We start from the raw sequence: 13628 nt of genomic DNA on the forward strand, positions 1-13628 counted from the left end.
TTTACCTGTCACGGATCCTTTGTATCACTTTTATGGAACACCACCACTTTTTATAAAAAGTGACTGAAAGGATCTAAAATTGTAAAATTGCACGTGCCCGAGCAGAAAACTACTTTGAGCTCTTCCCTCACAGGCGTGCCCGAGCCGACCTCTGCTCCCGGCAGGTAAATGGCCCGAGGGAGAAGCCAGTGTCGGCTCCTAGGGAACCCTGTCGTGGGGCTTCTTCCCCCGCCCTTACACTGATCACTTTTTAGGGAGAGTCTCCCCAGCCTTGTCTAGCCCAAAGTCCTTCCCATCAAATTACTACCTTCCCCACCAGTGTGTCGCCTCCCCTTCCCAAAAGCCCTTCTGGGGAAGAACTTCCTCTCGCGACCGCCCCATTGCACACAGTCCCCGCCGCGGCCAGCGCCCCCACCTCGGGAGGGCTTCCCCTCTCCAGCCCGGGATCCGGGGCCCCCAAAGCACTTGGGAGAGGCTCCCCACCCCCGCCCCGGCCCGGCCCGGCCCCGGCCCCGGCGTCCCGCGGCGCCGCGGAGGGGAGCGGGGGAGGGGCAGGGACTCCCGGGGCCCCCGCGTCCTCCCCGCGCCCCCCGGAGGTGTGCGGGGGGGAGGGGAGCGCGGGTGGGTGGGACCGGGCCGGGCGGGGAGGGGGAGGGGAGGGGAGGGGAGGGGAGGGGAGGGGAGGAGTGTGTGTGCGAGCGTGTGTGGCTGGGGGAAGCCATTGCCTGTTTAATAGTTGCTGTTGCTGCACTTCCGCTTCTCTCCCAGCGAGAGAGACACGAGTGGCCAGGCCCAGCCGCAGCCGCAGCAGCAGCCGCCGCGGCGGCACGGAGGAGCCAGACACAAAGAGAGGTACGGGGATCCCCCCCGCCGCCCGCCGCCCCCCGGCCGCGTCGCCGGGCCTCGGGGACACCGTCGCCGCCTCCCCCGGCCCGCGCCTCCCGGGCCGCCGGGCTCGGGCGGGGGGGGCGCGGCGAGCGGCCGAGGAGCCCCGGGGGTCCGGGGCCCGCCCGCGGGGGATGGGGAGGGACCCCGGGCCGCGCGGGGTGCGGGGCCCGCCTGCGCCGGGGCCGGGGCCGGGGCCGGGGCCGGGGGGGCGTCGTGGCTCGAACTGTCAGCGCTGCCCCGGGGGCCCCCCGCTGGCCGCCGAGGGGGCCGGGGCCGGGGGCGGGGGCCCGCGGGATGAACCCCTCCGGGGCGGAAGGGCTCATTGTTATTCCTGTGCCGTGGAGGCCGAGGCCCCCCCGCGCCCTCGCCCCACCCCCACGAGGGGTGGCCGCCGGGCGTGTGCCCGGGACCCCCGCCCCGGCCGCGCAGCCCCGAGCCGCCGGCCGAGCCGCAGGCCTGCGGGGAGACGCGTCGGGGCGCGGCGCCGGGGGGCCTCGGGCCTCGTCGCCCCGGCCCCCTCCGGCCGCTCCCTTCCCCCACCCGGGCACCCGCTCCTCGCCTCCGTCCCCCCCGTTTCGGCTTCCTCTCTTACTCCTCTCCGCCCCTTCGCTCCTCCCGACCTCGCTCAACTCCACTCCTGCCCCCGCTGCCTGGCCCCGGCCGCTCGCCCCCCGCGCCCCCCGCGCCCCCCGCGCCCCCCGCAAAGCCGACCGAAACCGCCCCGGGGCCGGCTCGCCGCCGGGACCGTCCCTCCTCGCCCCGCCGAGGCGCCCCCGCCCCCGCCCTGCCGCCCCCGCCCCCGCCCGCTGGCTGCTCCCTCCCTGCCCCGAGGGGAGCCCCCGGGGGGCACGGGAGGGGCCGCTCGCCCCGCTCGCCCGCGCTCTCCCACCGCGTCCCCCACTCGGGGCCAAAAATAAACAAGCCGCGTCCGATTTGCCGAAGCCTTAATGGGCCTGAAGACTTTGAGAGGCGGGTGGAGGGCGGGGGGCGGCCGGGGCACCCCTGGCCGAAGCCCTCCTGACAGCACCCGAGTTCCTGCTTCGCACTGACTGCACGGTCTGGGCGTTTCTGTTTTGTTTCCCTCCCCCTGCAGGGGCTGTTTGCGGGGTGGGGTGGGGGGTTCGCTATGTCGGATGACGATTCGAGGGCCAGCACCAGCTCCTCCTCATCTTCGTCCTCCAACCAGCAAACCGAGAAAGAAACAAACACCCCCAAGAAGAAGGAGAGTAAAGTCAGCATGAGCAAAAACTCCAAACTCCTCTCTACCAGCGCCAAGAGGTACCGTACTCCACCCCCAACCCCCCAGGCTTCCTATTTTCCGAACTGCCTCTTGCTGCATTTGGTCTGCCTCCCGTTGAGGAGTAGCTCGAACGCTCCTCATGGTTTGCGTGTTGTTAAAAAGGAAAAAAAAAAAAAAAAAAAAAAAGGGCCTTGGAAGCTTTAATTATTTTACTCTATTGCCTCTGGTTTTTTTCTTTTAGTCCACGTGCAGCTGTTGTGGCTTGCCTCTCATTTCTTGCTGAAGTTTGTAAGAATCTTCATTACTTTTATCAGTGACCCCCAAAATCTGATTTCAGATTACTTGTTCTATTAATCACTAGCGTGTGACCCTTCTCAAGGCTGTCATCCCACTTAATTACTAATACCTGCCCAGACAACTCTATCAAAACGAATTCTGTTACCATCTTGGTTTCTCCTCACCTGTTGCGCTATGATCTTTTTTTGAATAGAGCTTTCTCCACAAACTGCATAATGAATAACTCCTATTAGTGGGGTAAAAGATTTAATAGGTGGAAAATGGTCTCAGAACTTCCAAGAGAGTCTTCTGATTTGGAGAGTTGAGGCAAGCAAATCCATAGATGAGGTAAAATGGGTATTCTAGGTTATTTTGGGGGGGGATTCTTTTTTTTTTTTCTCTTTAAAAGCTTCAATTTTACCAAATTTCAGGGAAACTCATTTTTTTCATGATACATCCTCTCATATTGCTGTAAAAATTTTTTGGTTCTTTTTCCAAGTTGAATTCAAGCAGTGGCTCATTTTCCTTACTCTTCCTCTTAGGTCTCTGGAAGAACGTACTTTTTTTTTTTTTTTCCTTTGAGGATCCTTTAGTAATATTCTCTGATCTCCATGACCCTTAATCTATAGCAGATTGCTGGGAACCCCCATGCCCTTTCATAAATCCTGCTGCTCTCAGGTGGACAGTCATTAAACTTTAAAGTGGCAAACCAGAAAGATAGCAAGGAAGATAAATGGTGGATTAAATAGGGGTATCTTTTAAAAAAAAAGAAACGTAGAAGAAAACGGAATGTGAGTCTTTAGTCTCCACTGAGTAGTGAGCCTAGAACTCAGAGTTTGAAAGTTTGTTCTGTCATTCTCCCAGAAATTTGAAAAGTTGGAAAAGTGCTCTGGTGACTTAACCATGGGGGGATGAGAGAGTGGCTTTAGCTTATTCCAAATAGTGTAGCCATCTAGAGTTATATGGCAAGATGTCTTAGCAAGATTGTTCTTTCAGAGGGGTGGTTTGATGGCATCTCCGCTTCCAAAGAATCCTAGCTGGCCCTCGTTGATTAGTTGTGTGTTGGTACTCCCAGAACCTGGCATCTACCCAGGCCACTTTGGATGGGGCTTTCCTTAATCTCCCCAACTCCCTACCCTTCCCCACCACGACCTGTAGTACCTGTGCTCCCTGACCCATGCTGGAACAGCTTTTGGCCTGACCTAAGGCAGGATATTTCCCTTAGGTCGTTAGTATTTTTTTTGTGCACCAGTATATCATTGGCGCACATGAATAGATTTGGGGGTAAAAGCACAGGTGTCAAATATAAAAGTCTCCTTTGTGTCAGCAAGTTACTGAGGGGGATTTTTCATTAGACAGAATTTGTCCATTTATGATAAGGAAGTTAAAAAACTTATTTGGAAATGCCTAGGAAAGGGATCGGCAGGTGTACAAAAAATGAAAGGTGGGAAGCTACCAAGGATAATTTTACCTATAAAGTTAACATCAGTTTTTAGCTCCCTGGATATCGTGTTGAAAGATACGATACACTTAACAGTGTTGAAGCAGAGCTAAGGTTAATAGTAAAGGCAAAAAATGGAAAGGGGGCAGTGTATCCAGGAAAGAATAAAGGCGAAATTAATGTTAGTGAGACCCTATAATTGCTTCTCAGCCTTTTGGCTAAGATCAAGTGGAGACCCTATAGAAGCTGCTCTGTGAAATACATTGGCTTGGAAGGGGCACATATACCAGGAAATAGAACAAAAAAAGGAGTCTGAATTGGTAGACAAAAAGTTACTTAACTACATACTGTAAAGTGGTTTCCTTTCTAGTCCACAGGAGAGGAAAAGCCCCTAGTGGGAGTGGCCTGGACAAGAATTATTCTGTGAAACTTACGTATGAGTGACTTACAAATCTTTTGTCAGTGTTGTGCAAATGGTAGTTGTACAGGTGAAGTGGTTAAAGCTGTCTGGTATTACAGGCTGAAGAAGTAACTACCTTCTCAGAAAGTGTAGTAGAGGCTGGTTTGGCAAGGAGAAGTGCAGTGTGTGTTTTTATGCAGTTGTGCTCAGGTAAAGGATATTTTTGGCTATGTACGTAGGTCTTAAGGTACAGTCATTTAACAGATGCAGATAAAGAATCAGGAAACCAAGATTCCAAACTTCTAGTCTAACATACAGTAATGAGTCAAACTGCCCCAGTGTTAGGGAATGTCTCAACTGAAATGCTTATTGGTAGCAAAAGAATTTAGCAGGACACAGATGTAAGTAGGTATCAGTAAAGACTGTGAGCAAACCTCTAACACTGACCAGATTTGTAGGGGACAGGAAGTGTCCTCCAATAGGAAGGTTTAAAGAACTTCCCCAGTCACCACCCTTAATTTCTCTGAACTTAAAAAACAAATGCCTTCTAACACCTACTCCGCATTGCATCTACCCAGCCTATCTTCCCACCCTCAGAAAACCTTTGGATAGAGAAAAGCATCCATCGTGATTGATTGCTTTAGAACGTGTTTGTGTTTAGTTTTTTACTGCCGTGCTACCTCCTTGTGATTCTTTTTTTTTTTTTTTTCGGTTGTATCATAGCCCTTTAGGGTTTTATGTGATAGGAGCAAAAAAGGTTATAAAAATAGAGGGCACCATTTAGCAGATGGAAGAGGCTTAAAGGCCTCAAACTTTGTCGTATTAATTGATGCTCCAAGCGCCTAGGTAAGCAGAAGACAAAGGCCAGGGCTTGGTGTGAACTGCCTGGTGGCGTCGGCCTAGGGGTGGGGGATGGGGCTCTTTGTGAAGTCGTGGGTCGGTGCGGAGATGGGGGGGGGGGGGGGGGGCTGTCCCGGGCTCTGTGTCCACCGTGGGAAGGGGAAGGACGGGAGCAGACCCAAGGGAATTGAGGATCGCCAGGAAAAAGTAGGTCCGGAGAAGGGGTGCGGGAGTCCGACGGGGTGCGGGACGGAGGCTGGGTGCACCTGTGCGGGCCGCCTGCTGGCGCCCGGGGCTCCGCGCGCGGCCTGGGGGCTGGGGATCCGGGGATCCGGGGATCCGGGGATCCCGGGGCTCGGGGGAGGCGGGCGGGGCGGCGCGGGTGGGGCGGGGCGGCGCGGGCTCCCCCTTCCTCCTCCCCCCCCAGCGGCCCGCGGCTGCACCCGCCGGGCAGGCCGGCCGGGGCCCGAGGGGCCTCGCGGGGAGCGGCCATGTTGGCGTCGTCACCGAGGACGCGGGGCGGCCGGGGGGGGCGCGCGAGGTGCCGGGGTGGCCCGGGCGGGGGCGGCGGCGGGGGCGGGGGCGGCGGCGGGGCCCGGCCCTGGGCGCCCCGCGGAGGAGCGCGCGGCGGGCGAGTGTGCCCGGCACGTTCTAACGCGACCCGGACAACGAGTCCGCGAGCGACCAGCCTCGCAAGTCGCAAGATTTCCTAAACGGAAAACCCCGAGAAATACGGCTGCCTGGGTGGGTGTGCGAGGCTCGGCCGGAACCGAACCCTCCCCGGTGACAGCTAGAGACCCCGGCCGCCAGTCACCGCCGGGGAAAGTTGCTTCCCCTCCCCCCGGGCCGCGGCCCCGCTGGGGCTGTGCCGTGCTCCTCCCTCGGCGGATCCCGCGCTCCGCGGCTGCCGGAGCGCCCCGGGGCGGCTGCCCACGCCTTCACGTCTCTTGTGTTTCTCTCTCACCTCCCCGACTCCAGGATTCAGAAGGAGCTGGCAGACATCACTTTAGACCCTCCACCTAACTGCAGGTGAGCCTCCTTTCGCGTGTTTTTTTTTTTTTCTTTTAAAAAATTCTTGTAAGCTTTATCTTGGGGGTTTTCTTTTTGTCATTGAAAACTTCTGCTTTTAATCTTTCGTTCATGCTTGTTTTGGGGTGGGGGGGGGTAACATCAAGTAACAGCTGCAATTGATTAACCTGCGAGTCACGGCGTGACGAGCCTCTGAGCCTCTGACCACGTCCGCGCCGGGCTGAGGAGCCGCGATGGATTTCTCCGGCGTGGACACTTGCCCGTGTGTAAAACCAAGCCGTGAAATGAATTTAAAGGTGTACACTTGCCTGATCCTGGATCTGGGATGTGTCATTAAGGGATGATGTAAAACGTTCTTAGAGACTCAGGTACATTTTGGTTTAGAAAATTGCGTTGCCATCTTAATCTGTTACTCACGCTCTCTGTTAAGCTAATAGAGCATAGAGTCAAGTCACCCAGCGGGTCCTCAAACTTCATTGTATGTATAAATTTGTGTTGGACTTTAGCAGATCAATTCAGGAAATAATCTGTGGCTTTGATGAAAAGGTTTTATTTTTGAAATTTTATAGGTTTAAGCTCTTCCATGGGGATGCTTTCTTTTTTTTTTTTTTTTCAAAATTGCTTCAGACTATACATATGTGTGTGTCAGTTTTTTTTTTTTGTGTGTGTGTGTGTCAGTTTCAAAGCAATTTGATACCAGCTTTTTGGAGCATTTGCTGATCATTTGATTTTATTTAGAATAGCTATTTTGCTACTGTTGGCACGGTGGAAGACTTGGATTTTATTAAGTCAAGAGTGAAGTGAGGAAGGACTTAATATGTTGTAGTAGAGCCATTTATTTAAGGGAGATCAATTCAAATCTATTACTCTCATAATTCAAAAATTAGGTATAACATTTAACCTAATTTTCAGTTCTCAGGATTAGCATTGGAATGGGATGTGACATTTCAGAAGTGTTCTAAACTTAGAAGAAATTACCAAGAATTAAAATATTTAATGGCTGTGTGTAGAATTTAAAACAAGCCTGTTGGAAATATTCAAGTTGAAAAACTAAATGAAATATTTTGTTAACACTGAACTTTCTGAAGTATGGTTAATGGATTAAATGGAAACTTTAATATTGCCATTTTGGTTACATATGTTCTTAATGTTGGTCAGGTGTGGAATAGTCTTTCTAAAATTTTGTCCCATTTTGTAAGGAAAGTCGGGAGTTTCAAATGCTCTTAAACTATTGTTTGTAACTGAACCACTTAATTAGTCTTAAGGATTTTTCTCATGGCTTTTTAAGAATCTTTAAACTATTGAGAAAGTGGAGAAATAAGTAAGGAGTAGGGCTGTGACGTTTTACTTTTCTTAGTGGAATTGTCGTTTAGATGGAAGCCTGTAGCTTCCCTTGGTCGCTTGTGTTGGATCCTTGGGCATTCTCCATGGTAGATACATGCTGTGTAGTTACTGCTCCCGTTTGGTATTGTGTCTCTTCCAATGTGCCTCTTGGGAGTTCAGACAACTTTAGCTGATGAAATTACAAAGTTTTTAAAGCTTGTTTTAAAACTAGTAACATTCATCAAAACGTAATGGTTTTCTTGCAAATACGTGCAGTCAAGTTTAAAGTTTGTAAGCACTTTGAAGGTTTTCATGGGATTAATAACTTAAAAAATAGGAAAAGTATACTTTAGTTTCACACCATTTTAACTGAGTTCATGTGTGAGAGATTTGTGCTGCTGAACGTGTAGAACTTTAATCCTTGGAAAACCCTCCTAATTACCCCTTCAAAGTGAAACCTGTGAATGTTACGGGTGCTTAGGTGAAGCACGGAACTGAATGGCTATTGGGTAGTTGGTTGTGGGAGACAAACTGCTACATACTTAAACATTTGAAAAAAAAAATTGCATTTCAGAAAAAACACTAGGCATCTTTTTTTTTTTTTTAACATTTTATTTATTTATTCATGAGAGAGAGAGAGAGAGAGAGAGAGAGAGGCAGAGACACTGGCAGAGGGAGAACAGGCTCCACGCAGGGAGCCTGATGTGGGACTCGATTCCGGGACTCTAGGATCATGCCCTGGGCCGAAGGCAGGTGCTAAACCGCTGGGCCACCGGGGCTGCCCAACACTAGGCATCTTTAATTCGCAAGAGAATGTACATTATGGTGACTTTTAAGAATAAAGATTGCATTATTTTCTGAAAACAGTTTTTTGGTACGGCTGTTTAGGTAATATGAACTTTGGTTTCTACTTTGTGTTGTGTTGGTTTACTAGTGTTACTGACTCAATGTCATATAGCAGTTCCAATATTCAGCTAACTTAAATTTGGTGTTATGTTTTTGTGTTGGTACCTTATGAGATTGAATTATTTAATATTTTAATGTAGATTATTTGAGATGGAAGAGGATAATTTGGGGATGTATAAATTAGGGTACCAACTCAGTTGGTTTTGAGTGTTTGACTCTTGATTTCAGCTCAGATCGTGATCTCAGGGTCCTGGGATCGAGCCCCACTTCAGGCTCCCTGCTCAGCTGGGAGTCTGCTTCTCCCTCTCCCTCTGCCTGCTACTCCCCCCCTGCTTGTGCTCTCTCTGCCTGTCAAATAAAGTCTTTGAAAAAGTGTATAAATTAAATGACATATTGAAGGCATACATGTTTATTTTTAATCTTTTTGATGTTACTCAGCATGAGGGCTCCATAGCTTGGTCCTTCAGAAAGTGTAATTTCATCAACTATAAATTATGTTTGAATGAGTCAAACAATTGACTTTCAATTAATGTATCTTAGTATTAATCCTCTGTAGGATGACCTTTTTTCAATCAGTTTTCAGCCTGTGGTTTTAAACTTAAACGTGTTACTTTATTAAAATACGGCAGTTGGCACAAAGTAACCTCTCAATACACAGTGGATTGCAGATCAGTAGTAGAATGCTTCTCTTGAAGGTGCACTGTTTGCATTCCAGCAATTTTAGCACTTTACTTGTCAAATTTCAAAGTTACTGAACTTGTGTAAAATGCAATTGCTAAGTATGTTATAATGTGTGAGCACATAAAGTTAAATTCTTAATGTTGTATATTGTGTTGAGTAGTTTTTTTTAAGAACAGAGTGCAGATTATGTTCAGTGATCAGAATTATGTTGTGAATATTTTAAAATTTCTCTGTATTGCCGTATAAATCAAATTCTTTGGTATTGCTGAACTATTTGGTTCTTTGTATATATGCAGATGAAATAATAGTTTCCCGGCTCATGTCCTATGCACCTGGTTAGGTTTTTTTCGCTGCATTTTGGCTGTTTGTTTAGGGGGGAAAAATACTGTCTTAACTATTATAATGATTTCCTAAAGCATACCCTATCCTGGATTGTAAAATTATGCTTTTTCTTTATTTAATTTTTAAAAAGTTTTTATTTAAATAAGATTATGCCTTTTTAGCTGATGAACTCGGGGCCACTAGAGTCAGTTTTGCACCTGTTATTTATAGCCTAGGGTTCAAGCTTTACTAAATTGACTAGTTTAGCTATATAATCTGTAGACGTAAATGTCTATAGATAGTAAGTCTGTATGTAATAAATGACGTTTTCCCAAGTCCTTCATGCTGCAGAATTTACTTAAACTATTCATATAGTGAGGCACCTGGGTGGCTCTGTGATTGTCTGCCATTGACTGAGGTCATGATCCCAGAGTCCTGGGATCGAGTTCCGCATCAGGCTCCCTGCAGGGAGCCTGCTTCTCCCTCTGCCTATGTCTCTGCCTCTCTCTCTGTGTCTCTCATGAATAAATAAGTAAAATCTTTAAAAATACAGCAACTATTCATATAGTGATTTGAAACCTAAAAATTCAGATTTTTTTTTGGAGCTACTATTTTAGGATCAAATGTGTTTGAGAAGTCATTAAACATTTCAAGCGTAATAAAAATAAAAACAAACACTTGTTTTTTAATTTTTATTTTTTTAATTTTTAATTTTTTAAGATTTTATTTATTCATTCATCAGAAAGAGAGAGAGGCAGAGACACACAGGCAGAGGGAGAAGCAGGCTCCATGCAGGGAGCCCGATGTGGGACTCAATCCCAGGTCTCCAGGATCACGCCCTGGGCTGAAGGCAGGCGCTAAACCACTGAGCCACCAGGGCTGCCCTGTTTTTTTTATTTTTAAAGATATATGATATGAGTGAATGTTTTTGAGAAGTTGAGATGTAGAAGCTGTGCAGTAAAAAGTGAAAAATCCACCTCGTGATCTTTTCTGGTCCTGCTGCTTTGTGGAGAGAGCTTCTAACTTGGAGCTAACTTGCGTTTTGTGTGTATCCTTCCAGATACTCTGTGAATGTACATTGTTGTATTTTTCTGGTTTTATAAAATCTGAAATTGGTGGTAGTAATAATGAGATGTCAATTTAGAAATCCCAGGCTGCTAATCTTGGAAGGAAAAGAGATCCTTTGCTTGCAGTAGTAAAGACCTGTATATCTTTTTGAAGTTTAGCTTGCTTTAAATGGTTGTTTGGATGTAAGAAATAAGTTCAACAGAAGTCCTTTATAAAATCCTGTATCTCACTTGAAAAAAATCTTTTTTCTTTGTTTTTCATCCATTTGATATCAAATGCATTAAAGATATCAATGTGACTTCAGTATCTGAATGATGTTGCATTTTATAATAATTTTCATTTGGAGAGTTACCAGTGCAGTGTGTTTGCTTTCATGTGCATAAAGGCAGTGTTGAAAAACAGCGAGAAACCAGGAGACTGGAGTGAAAGCATATTCAGAATAGCCACCAAACCAGGGGCAGGTTCCTGGAAATTAGATAATCACCAAGGGCCTGAGTAGGTAGGAAAGAAGGAAATCTATCCAGAAGTGAACTGCTTACTAAATGAGTAGGACTTCTTGTGGCTGTTGTGTTTACCAAAAGACCATGTGTCTGAATTGTAAAACTATACTGTTATTGTTCCTCAGAAAGATAAAAAGAATTATCATATGACCTAGCAGTTACACTCTTAAGTGTATACCTGAAAGGATTTTTTTTTTTTTAACCTGAAAGGATTGAAAACAGAGACTCCAACAGATTCTTGTCAGTGTTCATAGCTGTTCATAATAGTCCTGAAGAGGAAACAACCCAAGTATTCATCAACAGATGAATGAATAAACAAAATGTGGTATTTAAAATGGAACATTACTTAGCCACGAAAGGAAATGAGGTTCTGATACATACTACAGTATGAATGAGCCTTGAAAAGTTTAATACTAAGTAAAATAAGCCAGACACACAGAAGGTCAAATATTGTGATTCCAGTTGCATTGAGTTGCCTAGAATAGGTAAATTCATAGAGATGTGGAGGATTAGAGGTTTCCAGGGCTGGGGGGTGGGAGGAAGGAGGAGTTATTACTTCATGGGCACAGGATTTCTGTTTGGGGTGATTAAAGTTTTGGAAATAGTGGTGATGGTTGTACAACATTGTGAATGTCATTGAATGTTATACTTTAAAATGGTTAAAATAGCAAATTTTACGTATTTTACCACACCAAAAAAAGAATTCGGAAAACCCCTATACCATTGTTTAAATGTTAACAGTATTTTGAGGAAAAAATTTTTATAGCTTAATAAGGCCACATTTCACAGTTTTTATGGATTCTTGTAAAGGATACTAATATTGAATTCTTGTCACAAACCTTGAATCCCTGTTACACATGAAAACTGCCTTCAAGGAGGTCATTGTCAAGTAGGGTGGTAAAAAATGCATGTACAGATCTTGAATAGTATTCGGAAACGAGAATATTATTTAGAAAGTAATAAACGCACATTACATCTTACAAAGGTTCAGAGCATTGAGAGATTGCTTTGACCCAGGTGTGAGTAGTGTCTGGAACACTTAGATATCTGGGAAAGCTTCCTGGAAGAAATGAGAAGTGGAATGGGAAGAGTAAGAGACATTTCTGTAGTAGAGGAAGGCTCAGAGAGCACTATTTAGGCAAGAGTGAATAACCCTATGGCTGAGAGTAAGGAGTAGAAGAGTAAGCAGTGAGAGATAAAGGTTGTGCTCCTCATTGTCAGGCTGAGGCTTTGGAGAATCACAAACCTTTTTTTTTTTTTTTTTAAAGATTTTATTTATTCATGAAAGACAGAGAGAGAGAGAGAGACAGGAACAGAGGAGGAACAGACACAGGCAGAGGGAGAAGCAGGCTCCATGCAGGGAGCCTGACATGGGATTCGATCCCTGGTCTCCAGGATCACACCTTGGGCTGAAGGCAGTGCTAAACGCTGAGCCACCAGGGCTGCCCTCACAAACCTTTTTGAACTAGAAGTCTAATCCAATTAGAACTGAGTATCTGGATAGAAACAGAGCAGGGGTTGAGTGGAGTTTGGTGGGAAGCTGGAGACTGGGAGAGACCTCTAGTAATCCAGGTGGGAGGCTAGGTGGGCCTGGGACAGGTGGCAGCCATCAAAGTGGAGAGGAGAATGAGGTGGAAAGCAGTGGGATCTAGAGAACTTGGCCACTGATTTAGACATGTAGGACTTGAAAGGAGTCAGAAGTTCTTTAGGTACTGGGGAAGATGGTAGTGCCATTAATAGAAGTCAGTAAGGCAGGGAGAGGAACTAGTTTGAGGGAGCAGAGGGATTAGATAGATCCTCTTTCCAAGGTTTAATTACTTGTTTTGTTGACCATATACACTGCTTAATGTATTGCTGCCACTTAGTAGGCTCTCAGTAAATACTTGAGAGTTTTGTTTGTTTTGAGGAAGAGAGAGCACGAGTTGAGGGTAGCTGCAGAGGGAGGAGGAGAAGCAGGCTCTGATGTGGGGCTTGATCCCAGGACCCTGGGATCATGACCTGGGAAGTCAGATGCTTAACCAGCTGAGCCACCCAGGCACCACAATATTTACAGTTTGAGATTATATTTATATTTATATTTATATTTATATTTATATTTATATTTGAGGGAGGGAGATACCGTAATGTTTTTAGAACGATTTTAGAGAGGGTGATGGGATGTGAAACTGAGGTCATAAGTGGAGAGTATGTATTTAGAAAGGCTGCAAGCCTGGGGCTTTCTGACAGAGTGACAGTTTGTAAAGGATTGGAAGCATTTTTGTCCTTCAGTAACACTCCAGCTACTTGTATAGAACAAAAAGAAGCAGTGCTTGTCTGTCATCACTGTTACTTGGTTTGTTCTTTCTGGGTAGATTTTAAGTTCCTTGAGAGCAGGGATTACATCTTTGCCATCCCTACCTTGTCCAAGAAAGAGAAGATACACAATACATATTTGTTAAATTAAAACATAGACACAAAAACCTAATTTGAGTCTGATGGCTTAATGGAATGTCTTCATTACCCTCTTCAGAAAATAATGGAAAGAGCTGGGGAAATTGCTGTCACATTTTACAGCTGTCTGTTGCTGGCAGTCTTTCTGACTTGGCACTCAAGCCGTTTTGGCAATTTTCACCTTCTCGGAATCACAGAGGGGCTCTGGACTGCAGTGTGATACAAAAGACGGGATCAGTGCTGTGGGCTAGATTGAGAAGATGTATAAAGAAAATACCAGTACCT

The 13628-nt window shown here is 46.7% G+C and overlaps 1 protein-coding gene across 2 annotated transcripts in view; it reads left to right on the forward strand.

Annotated features, from left to right (window-relative positions):
* The first annotated feature begins 689 nt into the window (after nt 1–689).
* UBE2E1 (ubiquitin conjugating enzyme E2 E1) overlaps nt 690–13628 on the forward strand; it is a 75648-nt gene continuing 62709 nt past the window's right edge. The window contains exons 1-3 of one of the 2 annotated variants that reach the window (XM_072792971.1): nt 693–852; nt 1982–2166; nt 6064–6114. In XM_072792971.1, the coding sequence (XP_072649072.1) occupies nt 2015–2166; nt 6064–6114 (203 nt within the window). In that variant the 5' untranslated portion in view covers nt 693–852; nt 1982–2014. Of the gene's footprint in view, nt 853–1981; nt 2167–6063; nt 6115–13628 lie in introns of both variants that reach the window. The other variant, XM_072792972.1, reaches the window with a different exon arrangement.

This window comes from Canis lupus, chromosome 22 (assembly GCF_048164855.1).
Source record: "Canis lupus baileyi chromosome 22, mCanLup2.hap1, whole genome shotgun sequence".
NCBI classification, from domain to species: Eukaryota; Metazoa; Chordata; class Mammalia; order Carnivora; family Canidae; genus Canis; species Canis lupus.